Raw genomic sequence first — 23,765 nt, forward strand, 5'->3', positions numbered from 1 at the left:
TATATTAACTTGTGACTATGTCACAGCAACCAAATATAATAAACTGCACCCGGCATATTCCATTACCGCATGGACCCAACCGGCAGCGGCAGAGCATTGTTTTACTTTCAACTGAATTCGAATTTCCACATACAATTTTGTAAAAATATATTTTATTCAAAAGAAGTAACCAATTCACACTGAACAACATTTAAGGTTTGCGACTGCTCAAAGTTATGATATGTTAATAATTAGAGTTACGTGAACTAGTTAATATTAGGGTAATATTAATGATTACTCAAGGCCGTTATTCAATGAGACCAGCCAGTCGAATGTGTTACCAGACGAAACGATTTAGATAAAACAGTTATTCACAAAAGTAACAGTCTTTTGCTTTCTGCTCAACACAGGGTTCCGATTCAGGGGGGCGCTGCGTGAACGATCGATCCTTGGTGTCCATGTACTGAGGCATATCGAATGTTGACGTTCTGTCAAAATAGTTCCATGGTTTCCATGGCCTGTCGTTGGCCCAATTGTCATCGGAACATCTTCTGATGTTGGTATGTGTAAAAAGCCAACTACAACCCATGTGACCAGATCTGTTTTGACGATTGGTTCATTGTTGATGTAGTTGTCAATGGATACCATCGGATCAGCCAACCGGTTAAGGTCGTAGGTTCCAGTAAGAAACCTTTCAGCATCATCCTGTTTGGTTACAACGCAGTGGTACTTTGTGTACGATGTTGCTTTCATACTGGGATGTTGGTCAGTAAGAACCTGTGCAGCCAAGGTTTCGGGTGCAATTCTATACCCCCTTTTCACTCCCCACTTGTTCTTATTTTCACTCATCACTGTCCAGAATTCAGGATGGTTTAAGTCGATCTTCAGACCAGCTTCCGTTGCAAGGGTTTCCCATTCCACATAACGTGTTTCGTTATAAAGGAAATACGAAGGCTTCTCAGTGACATTTGCTTGTGTCTTCAGGGCTGTAGCTACATCTCCAGCTTTCCATTTAATGATGTCAAAGCTGTTTTCTGTTCCCAGTATGTCCATATCAACCTTGAAGCCAAACGTATGATCATGAATAGCACCGTGAACATAATCTCCAACTCGGTAGCCAAATGCATCAATTGCTTTGTCCTGTCCAGCACGGGGGTTTTCCGGGTCCCAGAAGCTGGACTGCAGATACCCAGAAGCAGATGCATCTGTTTTGAGGCTACCATCAAGGAAAAAAAGAAAGTCAATAGTATAGTCATAGTTCCCAACAGGCAATGCAGTCCTGACCACCAGAAAATTGTTTGCCATTCCTGCAGCAAATTTGTCCTTTCTTCTCCACAGTGAATGCTCACCAGCTGTTTCAAATACACAAATTGCATTAGCTGAAATAGGCGACTGACTGTAGCTGTCAAACCAAGCAGCATCTAAGAGGGTGGCGTGATGAGGACAGTCCACACCGGGTATGAGACTCTGGAACTCTCCGACACCGAAAGTGGCATCCATATAGATGGTATTTGCTCCAGAGGTCACGTCAGATGCGTAAGCTAATGTTACATCGTTGAGCGAATTCTCATATACAATCCTTTCACCCTTGAATTTAACGTCATAGACACTGGGACCGCGAAACTGGCTACTACCAACAACGAATTCCCAGTCCATCCATTTCACTGCGTGGTCGTGGATTGAATAACGTTGACCAGAGGGATAATAGGACCTGGGTGGGGCTTTGTCGGAGGACTCCCTGTGTTTGTCATTGTTTTGTTTAGGATAAGTAGTTGAGAACAGCGTTTGGCGGTAACCTCTTGGCAGTGCAACTTTCCTGAGTGTTCCGTTGTTGTAGGCAGACAGAAGAGCTTCGGCTGTGGGAAAAGGTCCTTGGTCTAAATAGTACAGACTGTGGGCGTACCAGGTATTGGTATTCACTCCTGGGTTGTGAACTGTTCCGGTGAGGGGTAAGAAGTTCAGATCACGTCCTCGCGCCGTTCCATCTACAATAAAGGCCATCACAAACCTTGTTCCTCTCTCATTTGCTTGAAGGCTTGGTGGAGCTTGTGGATGAAAGACCAATCCTCCATTGGGATAGAAGGCTCCGTCGAAACTTTCTTGCAGCAATGGACGTAAAGTGGCCATAGCAAGAGACACCGTCGCAGTGATTCCATCCCACTCAATGCCATCTCTTGGTCGACTATTGTAAGGCAGTTCTCCATCTCTGTACATAGCCTGAGCTGTCATAGCACCGCCAAGAGGTCCGACCCTGTACTCCATCAAGTCTGGGACAGCTCTATTGCCTCTGTGAACATGGACATCTGCGTATCTGCCTGGATTTGGACCTCCTTTGTCGAGGTGGTTCAAGGCCTGTGATTTATATGGAGCGTAGAGAGACATTCCATAAATATAGCTATCCTTCAGAGTAGGAGTCCCTTCAGTTATTGAGACATGGCCTTGAGCCTTAAGAAAATTCTTAACTGCGTTCATTTCGTCTTTAGACAATAATTCAAACATCCCCTTGTCTTCTGATTTACTGGATCGGGTGGGACTTTTATCTGCAGGGCACGATGGAATGGATGTTTTGTTTGTTGCAGGTTGAACCACAGGTCTTGGAGTTGTTACCACCGCCGGGGCAACAGAGGCCACACCATTGAGGCATTGATCACCATCTGTTGGCTTGATTGCATATACGCCAATAATGACTCCAATTCCCAAGCCAATGGCGAAAATAATTACTCCTGATACTTGGTGGCACAGTGTGCTCTTGAATGTTGTGGAATCTGTTGAATCCTTAGCTCCCCTTTCAACACTATACGTGTTGTTTGCCGTCATCTTGGGGAATCTAATGTAGGAAAGAGAAACAATTATATAAGAAATGAGTGAGTTTAGTTTTACACCGCACTCAGCAATATTCCAGCTATCTGGCGGCGGTCTGTAAATAATCGAGTATGGACCAGACAATCCAGTGATAAAGAATATGAGCATCGATCTACGCAATTGGGATACGATGACATGTGATAACAAAGTCAGCGAGCTTGACCCCCCGATCCCGTTAGTCGCCCTTTACGACAAGTATGGCGTACTGAAGATGCATTCTAACCCGGATCTTCACGGGTCCAATATAACAAAAACATCCTCAAGAACATGCTCGCGTATTTTTTCATCAGTATTTTTATCTGTAAATACCGGAGGACGTCTTATAACATCAGTATGTGACTATTTGAAATGGTAGAATTTAGGGGCCGTTAATAATTTATGGCTTCGGTGTGGGGTGATGGTTTTTATGGAGAAGCATGTACAATGCGAATGCCTTCCCCTAAGATGTATAAAGCAAGTGACCCCTGCATGTCATGTACAAAATCAATGAACCCTTCCTTCCCATAATGTATAAGCATAATGTTTTAATGTTTCTATGTACAAAGTTACTGGCCCCCTAGTATTTGGTTACACCTTAAATACCCAGAACAAAATGGGTTACCCCTTTAAATCATCAAAAACACACACACACACACACACACATATATATTATGAGTGGTCCTTTATGGACGTGAACCTTTCGTTAATATTGTTATGAAATTTTTAAAAAAATGTTTCGTATTTTAGTTGAATAATTGCTTCCAAAATACAACTCAAAGATAGCACATTTTAGTTGGTTCAACTGACTTATCTACATTATTATGGGACATTTTCAAGAACAGGTTTGCCTGACGGATCGGGTGCATTTCATGATTCAAGATTAAGTGAAAAGAAATTATTACATAATAAAAAGGAAGAAAATCGTTAGTTCTTTTTCATTTTTGGGTTTGTACCGAATCTCGGCTTACTCGAAGTATTGAAGACGGTCCCTTCGAATGTGACTGCATAGTTACTAGTGTTAGCCAAATGGCATTACTACCGGTAACCTCCTTTCTCTCTGATTCTGTACATAAAACAGTTAATAGTTTTAACCAAGGAACGCAATATTTATGAAACAATATTCAATATTTTTTCATGTAGCATATTGTTACTGTAGAAATTGCAGCGAAATCATTGAAAGAATACGTTATTATTTGAGAATTATTACATTATAATTAACACTATAGAGAAAGTAGAAGTGTAGTGCACAATATATCAATATCGATAAGACAAAGGTCATAGTTTTCAAAAGTGGAGGGAAATTAGCAAAACGGGAAAAATGGTTTATAAAGGTGAAAAATTGGAGGTTGTAAGAAGTTACAAATACTTGGGTGTACTTTTTTACAAATCGACTAACTTGGTCATTGCACTGCAACAAAGCCGCACTACAGGCTAAAAAGACTTTTAATAGGCATTTTAAGAAACCATAAGACCGATCCTAAATATTAGCTTTGACAGCTTTCTCAAGATCTTTGACACTAAGATTTGTCCTATTCTACTGTATGGTGCAGAAGTATGGGGCCAAGAAATCTATGACACATTAGAGAAGGTACATCTATATGCGTGCAAAAGATTTTTAGGAGTAAACTCCAACACCCCAAATGTTACAGTTTATGGGGAATGTGGGAGATACCCTATGTACATGTATATATTTTGTTACATAAAAGTAATAAAATATTGGATAAGATTGCTTAAAATGCCCAGCACCAGATTCCCCCAAAAATGTTATAACATGATGATGCTTTACGATGATAGATGTAAGAATAACTGGACCTCTGGTGTCAGAAAGATACTTCAGTCTTGCGGCTATGATTATATCTGGAGAGAACAAAATGTAACAGCACCAGTGCATTTTATATATCAATCAATCAATCAATCAATCAATCAATCAATCTGTATTTCTTGTAGTGGAGGCCACAGGCCCATTCTACATTTACAATTGACTATGAGAGAGTATATACAATATACAATATGAACAATAACATACGGTTTGGTTATGTTACAATATGTACAAATGACTGTCTAAGACGCATAGCTTTATATACATACACTGCTAGATTTGTTAAAGTTTCTGGATTTATCTCTGGCATTAACATGTTAAATTATGTACAGTAGGATTCAAATAATATTTCTTTGGCAAAAGTAAAGACCTTAGATCTTTGTATACATTACATATTAATAAAAAATGGTATTCATCTTCAATATATCGTTCTTTGCATACAAGACATAATCTATCAACTTTAGTTTCATTAGCATATCTGCCAGTTTCAATCTGAAGCCGGTGTGAAAAACATCTTAATTGAGCAAACGCAGCCCTGAATTTTGAAATAGTGAGTTCTTTGATATACAATTCTGAGACAAATTCTGATTTAAACGAAATATATGTTCACTATTTAGTGCTGCTATCGAGGGCTACATGCCAATCTTGCTCATAATATACTATAAGTCTGTATACAAACCCCGACATAAAATTTCTAACACCAACTACACATTGTTCCTCCCAAAGATGGGGCGGTGGGGTAGCCTAATGGTTAAAGCGTTGGCTCGTCACGCCGAAGACCCGGGTTCGAATCCCCACATGGGCACAATGTGTGAAGCCCATTTCTAGTGTCCCCCGCCGTGATGTTGCTGGAATATTGCTAAAAACGGCGTAAAACCCAACTCAGTCAGTCAGTCCTCCCAAAGATAGCCAAATCCATACATGTAGAAAATATGTTTGATTATAGCGGCCCAGTTACTTTTCCCCTTGATACAATCTAGAACTATCAATCAATCTTTATTTTCTTTGTAGTGGAGGCCATAGGCCCAGGCTACACTTCAGGATTTCAGAGCGGTACATATGTGCATATATAGTTCAGAAGACAATAAGTTAATTTACAAAGTATACAAAAGGAAATATGATATTATTGGCATAGAAGTGAATCTCTAAGTTTCATTGCATTGTGTATATAAATAGCTAGGTTTTTTACAATATATGGATTGCCAGTTGACATGAGCATATTAAACTTATGAATAGTGGGATTCGAATAAAACTTATGTGGTAAATGCAAACATCTCATATTTTGATAACATTTACATACCAAAATAAAATGAAATTCATTTTCAATAAAGTTATCTTTACATACAAAACATAATCTAATTGATCTGGGTTCATTAATATATCGGCCGGTTTCAATTTGGAGGCGGTGTGAAGAACATCTGAATTTAGCAAGGGCCGATCGGAATTTTGAAATTGATAAATCTTTTATGTAAAATTCAACATTAAATGAGATATTAAAACAAGAATAAAGTGAACATTTAGGACTATTGACAAGCGATGTGTGCCATTCTTGTTCATAACTTGCTCTTAGTCTAAAAACAAATTCTGATATGAATTCATCGACATTACATAAATTTTGCAACCGCCTCCGTGCCGCTCGGCATTAATGAGTACAACAAGGACTGGTCGACTCGGAGTCAGTATAATGTGTCTGAGTTGGGTATTCATGCTTCACTGCGGCATGGTATCTCAGTGGGCTAGCACTATAAAAGTCTGGGCTAGTACAAGCAGCCGCACATACACATACACACGCATGCACGTCGTCATATGAGCGAAATATTCTCAAGTACGACGTAAAACCCAATTTCACCTCACCTCACCTCACCTCACCTCACCTTCACCACCTCACCTCACCTCACCTAAATTTTGCTGCTGTTCCCACATAAAGCCAAATCCAAAAGAGCAAAGAATATTCTTAATTTTTGATGCCCAGTTGTTTTACCATTTACAGAGTCTAAAACTAACATATTATAACATTTCTTTACAAATCTGGAATCGGGCATTTTGCATATTTTACACCAATATTTAACAATTTTTTTGATATATACATATATACATTGGATAACGGCCACATTCTCCCCTAACTACATGGTTCGAAGTCGACCGTTTGACATTTAAATACCGTTTACAACAAAACATATGTACAACTTCGACTTCTTTAAAGTTATCAGGGGCGGTGGGGTAGCCTAATGGTTAAAGCGTTGGCTCGTCACGCCGAAGACCCGGATTCGAATCCCCACATGGACACAAAGTGTGAAGCCCCTTTCTGGTGTCCCCCGCCGTGATGTTGCTGGAATATTGCTAAAAGCGGCGTAAAACCAAACTCAGTCAGTCAGTTAAAGTTATCAACTCCCCATATTTCAGCTCCATATAAAAAATCGGACTAATTTTTGTATCAAATATCTTAAAAAATAAATCATATGGAAGTGGATTAAACGTAAAAAGAGATTTTAGAATGTCATATGCAATTTTCTTGGCTTGCAAAGCAGCGCAAATAAAATACCCAAATAAAGATGAAACAGTTTCCAAATGAATTCCATTGAAATGCCATTTTTAATATTTTGATAATTTACAACCATTTTTAAAATATAACAATCTTGGTCTTCTCCAAGTTAACAGTTAATTGATGACTTTTACAGAAACTTTCTAAAATATTTATACGTTTTGGTAAACCAAATACAGAGTCTGCAAAAAGTACATATCATCAGCAAAAAGTAGTAGGAACATTTGTACAATATCAGGGTGAAGCTGTATACCTGGGTAACATGTGGATTCAATATCTAGAGCCAATTCATTAATAAAGAATGAGAGCAATAGCGGGCTTAAAACATACCCTTGTCGCAAACCCTTTGGACAATCAAACAATCTAGAACTAATAACTTATAAATAACATTTTTTCACAAATCTCGTATCAGACATATTGCATATTTTACACCAGTAGGCAACGGCCCTTTCATAAGTAAAAATATACATTGGATAACGTCCACATTCTCCTCTGACAACATGGTTCGACGTTGAGGATTTAACCCCCAGCAATCGTTTACATGCAAACATTTGTAAAATTTCAACTTCTTTATAATTATCTAAGCCCCATATTTCTGAACCATAGAGGAAAATGGGACTAATTTTGGAGTAAAAGATTCTTAAAAAAGATCATATGGCATGGATTAAATATATGTAGAGATTTAAGCACACTATATAACAAAATTTTCGCTTGTAAAGCTGCACTATTTACATGAAAAATCCATGACAGGGATCTTGAAAAAATAACACCTAAATATTAATAAGACGGTACAATTTCTAGTAGATTCCCATTCAATAACCATTTCTCATGTTTCGATAACTTGCCGCCATTTTCTATATGATTTAACACAAAAGCTAAAAGATATGTATTTTCAAAAGTGGCATTTTTTACTACGTTTACACATTAAGTTAAACCATTATTCCTGTTTTAAAGCATTCATTCGTACAGAAAAATATCTTCTAGACATTAATGTTAAGAAATTCAGAACAGCATTAGCCCGTTTCAGATGTAGTTCCCATGATCTTCTAATAGAAAAAGGTAGGCGTTTAGGGATACCACGTAAATATTGTACTTATCAGGAGGTAGAAGATGAATATCATTTCTTGGTTGTTTGTCCATTGTATGCAAATATCAGAAAAGAATACATAAAGAAATATTTCTACTTGAACCCCCGAAAAGACAAATTCTATACCCTCATCGCATCCCAAAATCAAACAGCCACACAATATCTCGCAATGTATATACCATGCCATGAATATGAGATCCTCTGCATTACAGATGTGATATTATTTACTATCTATTATTTTATATTGCACCCTCTAGTACTGTATGTATGTAAAATGTACTATAGGCCTACGGCCTCTTCAGTACTGTAAATAAAGATTGATTGATATAGAGAAAGCCTTAATATCTGAAGAAAGTAATATAAATCGAGTCAAAAGCCTACTATACATGTTTTATCGTTCTGTTTGATAATAAATCTTAAGACCTTTTAGAAAGGTACGCCCCCAAATTACAATTTATCAAAACATCCTGACTTTCTCCGGTAAACGCCTTACCTTGGCGCAAAACCAAATCTCCCACAGTGTAGTATCCGGTGTTAGCTAGCCAGGCTTGTGAGCCTTGAGCAGATCCTGGTTCTTAAATACCATGCATGAACCGTGCTATTTGAATAGTTACATCGTGAACCTTCGCGTGTTAATAATGTAACGTCATTCAGCTATTAAATATGGCTGCGGGTGGGCTCATGAGTAAAAATACCAGTAACTGAAATGATACTTTTGTGTTCTTTCTTAGATTTTTCTAGTTCGTGGCCTGTCAAAATATAGCAGCAATGCAGTCCCTTTACAATTAGGAATACATGTATATGGAGAAATTCTAGTGGTGATAACCTTTGTCTCAAATTCAGTTTCAACAGCGCACAATTACATTTAAGACACCGTTTAGATAGTGGTCAAATTTAACATATACTGTATTTGGGATTACTCATTCTCAGTAAAGTACAGAATCTTGTACTCATTTTTCCTACAAGAATCTATACTTTGCTGAGTAAGTATGTGGTCACTAGATGGGTCTAAAATCTGAGAATTTGAAATCCCTAATATATCACATGTTGATACTGGTAAGGGAAAGACCATTTCAAAGTTTGATTTTTGTTTGAGACACTGCCTTAAAACATGTCAACATTTCCAATATCATCTTTAGCTAATGATGTGGTCCTTAGCAAGTGTTTACGGGTGTATGAAGAGGAAGCAAGGGATAACATTTGGGTTGTCGTTGTTTCCAATGGTTGTGCTTTTTGGGCGTTAACACGTTAACGCATGCGTGTTGTTTAATCTGAAGACACACTCCTGAGACAGACTACAAACAGTCGTCCCCGAAAAGCTGTTTGCAAGAACATTTGTCAAACTATCACTAAGTGCAACGCCGGCAACGTATAAATTCAATCCCCTCCCCGCCACCAGCGACCAATACTGACACTCCCTTCCTACCCCTAGAGCTCCACCCCTTGTTGTATTGGTTGGTTATTTGTTGTCAAGAATATGCCAGCTCCATTGCGGCCGAAGGCTAGTGTTTCCCACAAATATGTTGTTTATCTCTGTCGTAAATACGCGGCTACTGAAGACCGCAATTATCCACTTACGTAAGTGAATGAACCACAAACTATTAAATCCCGGCAAGGTTATAGGATCTCTTCAAAGTATGTATGTGCACAATGCCTACAAAACGACACAGTCAAGAACTGCTCATCATTCGTGAACTATTTTACACACTCTGTTGCTTTTGCTGGTGAATTTAAAAAGGTAACTGAACACGTGTTACTGGAGGGTTTGAACTTTTGTGTCTCTCTAGTCCACTTGTACTCTGGTACTGTCCCCATACTCAGAACATCCCTTCTGTTGGACTGTACCAATGCTTTACCCTTTAGCAACTCCTCGCTATATAATTGAGGGAGGTGTGTGTGTGTGTGTGTGTGTGTGTGTGTGTGTGTGTGTGTGTGTGTGTGTGTGTGTGTGTGTGTGTGTGTGTGTGTGTGTGTGTGTGTGTGTGTGTGTGTGTGTGTGTGTGTGAAGTGTTCGCTCTTCACGTTGAAGGTCCGATTTCGATTCCCCGAATGGGTGCAATGTGTTTCCTTGCTAAATGTGCTATACTTGCCAGGAATCCTTTACTATAGTGTTCCCTTGTTGAATTCTATCTGAATTCCAGCGATCTCTAATTTTACCATCCATACTATTGCTATACCATTCCCTAAAATGCTGTGTTGTATTGCTATACTATAGCGTTGCGTACCCTTGCTGAATTCTTGGGCAATCCATCGCTATACTGTTTTGTGTCCTCCGGTTCTTACCTATACTATTACTACCTATGAATTACTCATAAATACGGTTAGATAACATAATAATCAATGCAGACAATAAAATACATAGATTATCACAGACTGTCTCTAAAACTAGTGTCTTACCACAACACGACATCACTATACGAAGAGTACATGATAAAAACAGGACATTTATCGCCAACAACTGAAGGTAGATCACCTTACAAGGGAACATAGGGACTTATACTACCTTGGCTACCTGCATGGGCCCTTGCAGGATTAACATCATTTGCTAAGGTTTTGGCGATTGTTGACAAAACATCCAAATTAAAAGAACATATATTCTACGATTAAAAGCAGAGCAAAAAAATAGTACATTGAAAGATGTGGTCTTACATACCCTCTTCGGAGCAGACCGCCTCCGTGGTGTAGTGGTTAGAGCGTCGGTCCGGAGAGCGGAAGGTCGCGGGTTCGATCCCCGGCCGCGTCATACCAAAATACGTTAATATATGGTACTTGTTGGTCCCTGCCTGGCGCTCGGCATTAATGCGGGTTCGATCCCCGGCCGCGTCATACCAAAAGACGTTAAAATATGGTACTTCTTGGTCCCTGCCTGGCGCTCGGCATTAACGGGTACAACAAGGACTGGTCGGCTCGGAGTTAGTATAATGTGTCTGATTTGGGTATTCACGCTTCACTGCGGCATGGTATCTCCGTGGGCTAGCACTATAAAACCAGCTTAAGTCTGGGATAGTACAAGCAGCCGCACATACACATACACACGCATGCACGTCATCATATGAGCGAAATATTCTCAAGCACGACGTTAAAACCCAATTCACCTCACCTCACCTCGGAGCACATCTTACATACCCCATAGAGGAGGTCTGGCCACTAACAATTACAGTTATCAAATCTACCAGTTGAAAGATAATCAAAATTTATTACACAAATCTATTTCTTTAAAAAGCATAATTTTACATCTGCACGCACATTGTTAACAAGATCCTTTAAAGGTGATGCTTTGAAATACTTATCCCCTGTGATGCATTGTTAAAATCTGCCTAAAACTAGACTCACTCACCCACTCACACTTCACCTATTTCACATCGATGTTATGAAAGCCTAACATAATAATAAATGTCGTTAATGTCCATGTATAAATGCCGCATTGTTCAATACGTGCAGTAAAGTGTACTGATTTAGGTCACTGGTCATGTGGTCGTGCGGCAAAAACATAATTAGGAGATAAACATACTGTGTTTGGAAATTAGATGAATGTTAGACCGAATTGATAGTCTCTAAATTTTATTTGAAGCCGAACGCGTTTTTGCCGCACGATGTATTGTGTAACAAGCCTAACCTCATACCTCATTTTAACCAATCAGACTAAGGCATCCTTTTTTCCACAATAGAATGTATGTAATAAAGCGTTGTAGAACTTAGATATGATCAAAAGATGTAGGCCACAAGTATTTACGATAAAAGCAAATAATTGTATGAACATTTCTATGTAACTGCAAACGTAATGCTCATGACATGGGCAGATGAATGGATCTACGAGGACTGACAAAGTGACATCGGCAGTATTTCAGCCATATCGTGACTAAAACAAGTTCTAATTTCATGATAAATTCATATAAAGTATAACCCCCTGTCAATGAAGGACAGCAAAACCAATAAGCATATCACAGAACCAGAATTTAAAACTAGCATCTATCGCTAAAACTTCATTTCTATCTAAACAAACAAAATAAAAACGGACTGTACGAGGGGCGTTAAAATATCCTAAGCCACACCTAGAAAAGAATACAAATGCAGCTGTTTTATGTTTTATTTTTCTACATATTATCTGTCAACCTCAAGCGAATTGGTTTTGCTATGTTCCAGCCTCACGATCCCAATTTTGTTTGACGTTTTATCTTGGTACCCCCCAAAAATGCAAAATCAGGAAACAAAATATGCAAGACACATTTTGTGTGTTTGGGATAGGCAGAAGTCCTCTTGAATCAAACTTTGATATTTAAGTCCATAAAAAAGCAATATGAAACTACTATCGCTTGTTAAAGTGACTCACCCCTCCATGTTTACCGAAAGAGCCTGTTTTGGAGACACTACTTTTTAGGTGACGTAACCATAAGGACAAACTTACTCTCATGTTTTCACTTATTCATACATATGATGCCAATATTTTCAAAAAAAATTCTATGTCAAGTTTTTTGTGTGAAGAGTATATGTATTGCAATTGCATGTACGCCAACAAGAGACATTTTACCTCCGCTTCGTTTGGATTATAGATAGTTCTTGGAACTGATTATTGACAAAAATACTTCCGAGCTGGATCTTATGATATTTACCAGCCCCCGAATGGTGTTTATATCATAACAGCGGTGTATCTGTGGATCATAACAGCGGTGTATCTGGATCATTACAGAGGTGTATCTGTATCATAACAGCGGCGTATCTGGATCTAGATGCAAATGTACTCTGAGCCGTCTTTGTCTTTTCTCAATTAAATTATGGTAGCTTGAGCTTCAGAACAGGATTTAAGCATTGTGTTTATTTTCAGATCAAACATTTATTTGCACCGTGGAAGATAAATATTCCCCTTTGCGTTTGGTGGATTCGCTGTCAGTGTTTTGTCGACTTGGTGCGGTTACTCATCCGTAAATATATTTTAACTTTCTGGAAACCTCAATGATTTTTTTTAAAACCTTACAGAAAAAAACATAAGCGTTTGTAAGCAGACTTGGTGCGTCTCCTTAACTTTCTGTGGAAAATGAGAATTAAGTTTCATTAAATGCATTAGTTACATGTGTTATAAGGCGAAAATGCATCCGTTATTCAAGAAACGTATCACAAATCCATTATTGAGAAGTACGATTATTTAGTCATAGAATCAATGTTGTTACTGCTTGGTAATAAACTAAGGAATAGAGAACAGGATAACTGTCAGTAACAGAACAGAAAAGACTCTTAAAAGTAGCAATTAACGGTGAGTCACCGATGAGTTTACAGTAATTTTCCGATCACGAGGTACGACATGAGACCATGGAATGATGTAACTTTAAACGAATCAGAGGGATTGTATCTGGTCATGTGACAAGGGTGGAGCAGGCTCGAACACCTTAAAAAGTAGGGTTAGCACTAGAAAGTGGTGCGGGTTACAAAGTCAGCAGAACGTTCGCATCGCGATCGATCAGTTCCATATCTGGTGAAGAGCTTGCCCTATCCTGTCCTGACCACGTCACCTTGTAATGAAGAGAGGGATCAAGTAAACCTATGTGAGTATAGAACCTAGCGTTGAGTTATTCCTTGTAATGCCAGAGTACCAGTACATGAATGTAATGTAGTAGTTAGGAGTGTCGGTCGTCAGACCTCTCACTCCTAAACGTAGAAGCCCCGGACGGACCAAGCGAGTATGTAACCTGAGCTTACATCACCCCTGAAAATGCGGAACGGCCATCTTAATAGGTAACTGGTAGTAGGGTTTACTAACACCCAAATCCCGGTTACGACACATGTTTCAGAAAATGGACAAAAGACTGTGTAAGATCTTGGAGTGCGGGTAAGTGTTCCCCGCTCTGTATTCAAATACGCTTGCCAAGATAAAGTTTACCGGGAAACACCCCTTTAACAAGTATTCCCATCCCTCTCTTTACAGATTTCTTATCAGAATTGCGGAAAAACTATCACACATGCACTATGTAATTATTCTGTGAAATCATCCTTTTTCGCTGTTTGTCACTGGATTGTCTGGTCCAGACTCGATTGTTCACCGACACCCGCCACGTGGCTGGAATATTGCTATGACGTAAACGACCCCTGATAATTTAGGCCCATCGTTAATGTCGCCAGTTTTGAAAGTATACCATATTTTATTTTAAGCATGAGACATACCGTTAGGACAGTGAGTGAGTTAAGACTTAAAGTCACATTGGCAATATTTAAGCCATATCGTGACTAAAACAACAAGTAATAATTTTAGAATAATAAAGGTAATTTTTTTAACAACTGTCAGCAAAGGACAGTAAAACCAACTAAAATATCACAGATATGAATATAAAACTAGTATGTAACTTTCAAACAGCTTAATTACAGAAGACAATACAATGTACAAACAGGCTATACATTGCCAACAACTGAAGGTAGATCACTAAACTAGTGACCATGGGGACTTACAGTACATTTGCTTCCTGCATGGACCAAAGCTGGTTTACACCATCCCTTCAGCTATTCCCAATTTTAGACAATCTAGCCATAAATTATAAAGGCATATATATTGCGATTAACAAAGTGGTAAGTTTAAATTGACTTTGAAAATTTTGAGACTTACGTACCCTCTCAGGAGGCCGATAATTTTACAATACTTTAACACCCTTTGGGGATACTGCCACTAAGAATATCAGTTGATAATTGACAAACTACCAATTATAAAAATATGTATCTATTTACAAAACATATGTCAAAATTTATGCATCAATTCTATTTCCTTAAAAACAAATAATTAAATGAAAATTAACAGAAGTAAAAATATCCTTAACAGTCTTTGCAATGAAATATTTATCCCTTGTGATGGAAAAATCAACAGTCAAGCAGGACTTGCTTGACCGTGATTCCCTCATCACAAGGGATACAAAACGGAGGATACTCACCTTTTAATAAGTATTCGTGTGCATATCGCGTATGGCCAATACGACATCGTCGCACAATTACCTCTTCAAATCTGGACTGACAGCCTTAGTAGGTGTAACCGATAGTTGGTTTTATTTGAAGTAATAGACAGCTGACCCGTCCGCAAACACCTGGTGTCATAGCTTGATTTCAGTCGTCCATTCTCATACTTATCAATCCCATTAACACCAAATGGAATCTGTTGCTGATGACATTCAGCTCTGGTATTCCTATTCACCGGTGTTTAATATTTACAGTATAAACAGATCTGTTATCGCGAATGTATTTAACAACAACAGAACGTCTATAACAATCTGAGAGTGAGTGAGTGAGTGAGTTAGAATTTAACGTCACCTCGGCAATATTTCAGCCATATAATGACGAGAAATGTTTTACATAAACAATAAATTAAAGTTGCTAAATAATCAGTCATCGAAGGACTGTAAAATAACTAGAGTATCACAGATGGAGTCTTAAACTAGCATGGACATATAAAACTATTTTATTTACGAAGACAATACAATAAAAAAAACGGGCTATAGATCGCCAACAACTGACGGTAGATCACCATACTAGGAACCATGGGAACAATCTGAGAATTGTTCAGCAAGTTTATAAAACATGCAAACATGAACGTCGAAATTGACTTTCCACCATGTTGGAAAGTGTGATAATGGAAATGAAAACACCCCAGACATTGTGTATATATTTGTTGTTTCCTTGTGGTGATGTTCAGATGAATAAACAATAATGTTGTCCAGCTATTAACAACCAGAATCACAATGCATAGATAATGGATGCCATGTTGGAAAGTGTTATAATGGAAATGACAACACCCCAGACATTGTGTATATATTTGTTGTTTCCTTGTGGTGATGTTCAGATGAATAAACGATAATGTTGTCCAGCTATTAACAACCAGAATCACATTGCATAGATAACGGATGATGGTACCCTAAAAGCCCGTCATGAATCGACAGCGATTTGATGGGCTGTTTGGGATCCACTTCATATTCTTTCTGATAGATCGATCCTGGGCTTTGTTGTGAACATATTTGCCAGCTATTCCTGACATCCGACAGCTGAAAGCATGACAATGTCCCTAAGGCTTTCATTACGGTGAAGATAGCGCGTTACCTATCTGATCACATGACTGCATTAACGAAAGTGTGATGAGTAACGAGTAACTAACTGACCAAAGAAAATGAACAAAAGGATCTTAACTCTTTTCACTGAAGTCTTAAAAGTGGCGATGGGGTAGCCCATTGGTTAAAGCGTTTGATCGTCACGCCGAAGGCCCGGGTTCCATTCCCCACATGGCTACATTCTGTGAAACCCATTTCTGGTGTCCCCGCCATTATATTTATGAAATATTGGTAAAAGCGGCGTAAAACCATACTCACACAGTCACTCACTAATAGAAACCACTCAGCCACACGTTTTGACTGCCCTCAAAACAGAATCCCTCTTGCGTAAATGACGAAACGGCTGTGTTATCATATGTATGGACCTCTTAAAACCATGGATGACACCAGGTGTTCGCGAAAAGGGAACGTATGTTCTGCAATAAAGGTAGCACCAGCAATTCACTCACATTCCCTAAAAATATACGCATTTACACCAAACAGCAGTACTTCTGCCATGCAACAACATACCTATAACCAAAGCAGATAACCAAGTGGTTGATAAACCGGAAACTCCAGTCGATAGAAGAGAAGACGCAGAGGGTTTATATATTTCTGTCTCTCTCAAAGATGCATGGATAAAATAAAGGTACAAACATACTGAAAGAATATAATTCTAATACTACAGGCTCAGCGACGTATAAGTCCACAGTAATTTGTGGGGCGCGGTTGGCGTGCTATTAGTTTTAACTGAACATTCTTGTTTAAATTCCAACTGTGATAGTCTAGTTGTTTTTCTGTCCTTTGACGACAGGTTTTATGACATGCACGTATTCCTTTTCAACATCCAATTGGCGATATGGCTGAAATATTGCCAATGTGACGTTAAATATTTATTCTTTCATTCATCATTGTACAGTGATAACTTTAAATATGGCGATGCTTCAATTTGGTGAAATACCTGGTAAAAACAGTGAGCAGTGCGTTCAATTATTAGAACTGGACATTGCTTAACAGATTGTGTGAAACATCATCTTCAGCCATCCCAATAATTTGAATGTGATATGTGACATTATCCAAAACTGATTATTCACTGGCGATGACATGTCAATTCGAAGGCACTTACCAGCATGAAATGGGCGGATGTTAAACGGTGATAACATATTGATTGATAAAATGATACGGACTGGGTATTTACCACAAGGAGCATTTAAGTGCTGGTCAATATGTCAACGTACCACTAAATGACTTTCATTGTGACAGACTGAAATTGAACACTATAAACGTTAATTGGAATTATAGATAAATTGGTCCCTATCGCTTGTAAGACAAAACATAGTCGAACGTATGTTCAAGAGTAAATAAGCCTAATAAAAAGTGATTTTCCTGAAGGTGTTTCTGAAGGTTATGCAATAAGTTAAAACTAACATCTTACTTACAAACGATGTGTATCTAAATGTTTTCACGAACAAAATATAATTAACAATAAAAATATACAATTTTATCAAGAACGTCGTACAGTATAAGGACATACGTCTTCTACCCGTGCTTGGCCCAAATGTAAATAATGGAAAATCCGGTTACTGGCCTAGACCATGCGTTCTCAGTAAGTGTATATGGAATGAGATTCTAGGCAGCAGCCAGTGTACAATGATTTGTAAGTAAAATAGTCATACTTTGTTGATGCGAATCTTGTAAAAATACAATCACCCAAACCATCGTCATTCTATCTAAGACACTACATTAGGGTTGCCATCGTGATTGTACTTTTATCAGTGAAGATGATCCGATTATCGATTCATAAACGCACACGATGAACGGAAACAAAGGAATTCGAAAGTGAATGTATTTACAGAAGTCACAGACTTCGGCTCAAATTTAGACGCCATTAAGTCCAATCTCGCTCGTACCCAGCGACATATTGAACACTCTCTCTGTGGAGAATACATGACAGGGAGTCCTGTGCCATGATGAGGCAGGTTATTCTGATCATCGTTTTTATTTTCACTGGAGACGGCATTTCTCATGGTACGTTTGTTTTGCTTTTAAAACTGACTAGATTTTAAATGAGGATTGATCACAATGAACATGTTAGTATTCCGGCATTGCAAGTATTTCTTATAAAATATGCCAGTTTTAGGTGATATATATTTTGAGACGCTTGTTATTATGATGCAAATTGACAATATATGAAGAATGTCCACGATTGAATTACTCGTGCCCATAACCAGTCGTATATATGTCGCATTTCAAATTACCTGTCTTCCAACTGCCTCCATTCATCTGAAAGGACACAAAGCTGTAGTTTAGTCAGAGAAGTAAACATATCAAAAATATTGACTTTGTAGTGTCATGGTGACTTTTGACTATTAGACGATATGTCTCTTCATGCGTCCTCTCGTGCGGGTAAAACATTCAAGGTAAATGAAACTTATCAAATATTTTAAAACTTAGTATTTTTGGTGATTTTTAGTTATGGCAAAATTTAAATACAATCACAAACGGCTGAATGGATGATGTAAATCCATGCAGGAAGCAACAGTGCTATAAGTCCCCATGGTCTCTGGTATGGTGATCTCTGGTCATCTATAATGTTCTATAATTACTTGTTCTCGTCACGATATGGAGGAAATTTTGGCGATGTAACGATAAATATTAACTCACGCACTCCTTCTTGAATGCAAGATCAAAATACTGGAAACCTACACTGAAACCCTTATGTTCATATCTGAAGATCCTGCTCTATGTGCCTATCTTCCTTTTCACAAAATCTGAGTCACTTATATTTTGTCTAGGTTTGGATTGTTTACTTTTCAACAGGGAAGGATGCCAAATCAAAATAGTGAGATATTGGTGATAAAAACAGCGGACATATAGGAAAGTAGAGGTTACGGGTTTTTTTAGATTATATTTCACACACAAAAACTACAAATCCTGATATAAGGATCCTGATAACCATGTGAAACGTTTAGAGAGATGAGATGAGACCCGTGAAGACCGGGTTAGAATTGATCTTCAGTAACCCATACTTGTCTTAAGGGGCGACTAACTGTTCGGGTGGTCAGGCTCGCTGACTTGGTTGACACATGTCATCGTATCCCAACTGCGTAGATATATGCTCATGCTGTTGATCACTGACATTTCTGGTCCAGACTTGATTATTTACAGCCTTATAGCTGGAATATTGCTGCGAGCGGCGTTAAAAAGTTAACTCACCCACTCACTCACTCACTCACTCACTTGAAATGAATACTGCGATATTTCGGGGATGGTCAGTACTATTATTATTGCAAACCTTCCCATTGAAACTGGTATAATTTGAGTTACATTTTGTCAGGTCGTTCAACAATGACTCCAGACAACAGTGCACCCTTTCAACATCTGCTGGAAAGACTTCAGTGGAAAAGAATTGCTGTTTTACTTCATGAAACAAAAGGTAATGACCTCGCCTGGTAAACATCTGGTGTTCCATTTAATTACTTATCATAGCACACTATAGCATATGACCAACGCACTTTACGTGCATTTGAATGTTAGGACGTATTGTCTGTTTCCAGATACATGAATGACCGACCAGACATTAGACTACATAACATTAAACGAATGAAGCTTTTCATTTTGTTTTTGTTTTGGTGAGGGTGTGTTTTGGCCATGTAATTAAAAACATTAATAACATAAGTCCCTTAGTCGCACTATAAACAGATATATCAGCACGTTACATGTATTTTCCCTACAGAGATATGCAGTGTATGTTTTGGTTATTTGCAGAGAATGACTGTTCAGTACCTGCTCTTGCCCAGTCATTCACCAACAGTCCTCAGTTTCTTGTGTTTGACCTCAGTGTCATGGACACAAATAATACTTTACAGACAATCCACGAGGCTCTCTTCCCAGACATACACGTGGTTGCTTCTATGAGTCAAGGCCATATGACAGATCTAATGAAGACGGTTGGTACTTACCCTCTCTCTTGACATAAGAATCATACGAATAAACTTTTCTTGTGGCTTAAAAATGTATATGAACTTCATTTATGCAAACATACATTGTCAAATGCCGTGTCATTGAAAACATAATAACTGTCTCTCTCATTTAGGTTGATTGCTTTGATGCAAAGACAAAGGGAATGACAGATTTTCGACATCATTCAAAATGGCTCCTTCTTGCCGACGGAATCAATGTCCTGGAGCTACAGACCCTGGCCTTGGAAAACGTGGTTGTACTTCGTCACCTTAAGGTGTGTATCTAAATAGGGACTAAGGATAATATTTGTGAAAAATATCAGTTGAATGCAGGTGCCTACGCAGGTAAGCATACTTTTGCCGATCTGACATTTTGGGAAGTGTTCCTCCGGTAAGATTCCACTGTGTTCCCAGAATAGCTGAAGTCATCACCCAGCCAGCTGATGGAACGGACTTTGTGTTGTTTGTTGAAGAAGACGCTGGTTTAACTGTTGGTTTGTCACTGGCTGATCAGTTGAAAACAGCCTTGGAACGCAGTTGAAACCAATCTTACGTTTGGTCCACTGTCCAGAATGTTGACAAATGAGTTATTTTATCATCTTTATCCTGTGTGCTGGCAGTTTAAGGTCTTTTTGTTCCCGAGTCGTCCTCTGACCATCTACAAATACCCACAGCCGCTAAATACCCACAGGTCTATACACAGTGCTATACATCTGGCACTAGAACTGGTCTCGTTAATGCCTGCAGAAATAATGTATTCCGTTTGTGTGTGTGCACATCTTAAAAGGAGCCTGTAAGCATTGACAGTATTGCACTTTGTACATGCAAACTGTACTAAACAGCAATCGTCACTGAGATCAAAACTTTTCATTCACCTCTCACAGATCATACGTGCCATAGGGGTACACATGAAGTTTATTACTGAACTACTGTAATTAAAAAATCCTTGAGTATAGATACACTCACGTTATATGTTATGCTTAGACTTGAGTTCCACCATTTCGTGTCCTAGTGCTGGATATTCAACGCTTTCACCTTAAGACATCATTCAACTAAAACCGAGCTGGTACCAGTGGCTGACTGTACTTCAGGAAACACCATGGCATGCTATTTTCCTAATGTTGCCTATCGTTACAACAACCGACATCTGCTGGTGACCGTTCTTTCTGAGGTAACACTATAAATGGCTTTTGTTTACTCTGAGATGTTATTTGTGAAAAAGGCCTCCATTCATCACCAAATTCTTTACTTTCGTTTACATCCCCAAAATAACATAGTCTTGGGAATTGAGGTATACTAAATATAGTATTCGTCGAAATGTTTTCAAATTGCGACTTTGTCTGAAAGAAAGTTAAGTGTCAAGTGTTTTTTCTAATTTTCGCAAGAATTGGGCCAATACACATATGTTGAACGTGAAAAGAAATCCCATGGTAATTTTGTTCAAACCATGACTTTCACGTTTTAATGGATTGTTTTCAAATTTGGGGATCACTTTCCACACAGAAAGGCGCAGTGCAGAGTTGTATTGTGGGATTTTTCAATTTGTCACATTTATCAAGAATTATCACAATTTACATTTCTTGTTTTCAGCTCAAGTTGGAGGTCTATTGACTTCCTCTGTTTTGTTCGTTATAACATAATAATCATTGTAAATAGGATTTTGAAAATGTTAACATTGTGGTGCTTTTGATATTTATACACACATATTGTTCACTCTGCAAAACCCGTTTAAAAGAATGCTTGTTTACCTCAGCCAATATGTACACACATTGGGCGGCACTGTTGTTATTCTTTCAGTCAACTATCTACACTGTGAAGTCCCTCAACAATGGAACGACACGTTATAGAGGATATGCAATAGATATCTTGGATACAATCGCCGATATTCTTAATTTCAGGTGAGAAACTGTTAGATACATTTCATTCTGTCAATGGTTTCATTCAAACACAACTCACTTTATTAAGTCGCGAGTGAATTTTGACTGTTCATATGACTGTAGCCATCTTCATCTAAAACATTCCTTCTTTTAGTTACAGTATCACTGAACCACAGGATCAGTCGTATGGACTCCCTGTCAACAACACCTATAATGGAATTGTGGGGCAGCTAAATAGAACGGTAATTGGGAATGAAGACTATAACATACCATTTGATGGGTGGCTGTTTGTAATATCGCCTGAACACAGATTATAAAACGCCTAGATGCCTCTTTGTTAGTTGTAAGAGGCAAATGCCTATTTTGCAAATATTCACAAAGGGGGATAATTGGTGTGCTTTGCCACTAGTGGAAGCCGCGGTGGCTGAGCGGTCTAGGCGTCTGACTTTGTGTGCTGGCGATTATGTGCCTGACTCTGAGGGTGGGGGTTCGAATCCCGGATGGGACTCAACCCTACAAAAGTACTAGAATCTGTTCTTTACAAAGAAAGTGTAATCCCAAATATAACATATGTTACAATTGGTGAGCAATTGAAAATTATGTTTCTCTCTTGTGGCGTGTAACTTCATTGTGATAGCGGGTTCACATACTATCCTTGCAATGGTATGGACAGGTGACTATGTGTCTGATAGTTTTCCTCACACTTGTATTTCGTATATTACCATTCGATTACTTACATGCTCTTGTGCACCAAACAGATTGAACAGGCAGCCAAGGCTAATTGTAATCACTTGAAAGCGTTGATTTGGTGATATATGTAAATGGTGCATTTTCGCTATTATGACGATACTGCAATCAATTTTAGCTCAGCTTAACATTTGTAATGTTTAAAAAGAAGAATGTGACTTTATTGTATAACATACACAATACAATAGGTGAGGTGAAATTGGGTTTAACGTCGTACTTGAGAATCTTTCGCTCATATGACGACGTGCATGCGTGTGTATGTGTATTTGCGGCTGCTTGTACTAGCCCAGCCTGAAGCTGGTTTTATAGTGCTAGCCCACCATGCCGCAGTGAAGCATGAATACCCCACTCAGACACATTATACTGACTCCGAGCCGACCAGTCCTTGTTGTACCCGTTAATGTCGAGCGCCAGGAAGGGACCAACAAGTACCATATTTTAACGTCTTTTGGTATGACGCGGTCGGGGATCGAACACGCGACCTTCCGCTCTCCGGGCGGACGCTCTAACCACTACACCACGGAGGCGGTCACACAATACAATAAATGTTACAAATACATATTATGTGAAGAGTAATAACGTTTGAGAAGAAACAGTTTTCTCAGTTACATGTTATGGTTTTATTGACATTTTTGACATAGATAAATCTACATCCCAAAAAGTGTCTCAAGGCAAAGGGCTTACTTAAAACTTAATTCCCCATCGCAAGCATTTATTGCACAAAGAAACCCTACTACCAATTCAAGTGAACAGTATACAATCCATCCATTACAACTGAACACATATACTCATTTGTAACATCTAAACTGAAACTATTAAAATCAGGCCGTCTGTAAACATAATGACGATATTGTTTGAAA

General features: G+C 38.5%; 1 protein-coding gene and 1 long non-coding RNA gene across 2 annotated transcripts; both read right to left on the reverse strand.

Annotated features, from left to right (window-relative positions):
* Positions 1-333: 333 nt before the first annotated feature.
* LOC124255670 (amiloride-sensitive amine oxidase [copper-containing]-like) lies at positions 334-2,796 on the reverse strand. The gene has a single exon (XM_046689567.1). The coding sequence runs from the start codon at positions 2,794-2,796 to the stop codon at positions 334-336; it is 2,463 nt and encodes an 820-aa protein (XP_046545523.1).
* A 2,195-nt stretch (positions 2,797-4,991) lies between these two features.
* Positions 4,992-20,993, reverse strand: LOC124255681. The gene is made up of 3 exons (XR_006892730.1): positions 20,983-20,993; positions 20,308-20,314; positions 4,992-5,223 (listed from the first exon to the last, which is right to left on the reverse strand). It is a non-coding gene; the product is annotated as an uncharacterized LOC124255681 (long non-coding RNA).
* Positions 20,994-23,765: the final 2,772 nt, after the last annotated feature.

This window comes from Haliotis rubra, unplaced genomic scaffold, assembly GCF_003918875.1.
Source record: "Haliotis rubra isolate DU_JTF1 unplaced genomic scaffold, ASM391887v1 Scf605, whole genome shotgun sequence".
Lineage (NCBI taxonomy): Eukaryota > Metazoa > Mollusca > Gastropoda > Lepetellida > Haliotidae > Haliotis > Haliotis rubra.

What these genes read in the sequence shown, in the direction of transcription:
- LOC124255670 (XM_046689567.1), bottom strand. Translation starts at nt 2,796, where the DNA reads ATGACGGCAAACAACACGTATAGTGTTGAAAGGGGAGCTAAGGATTCA.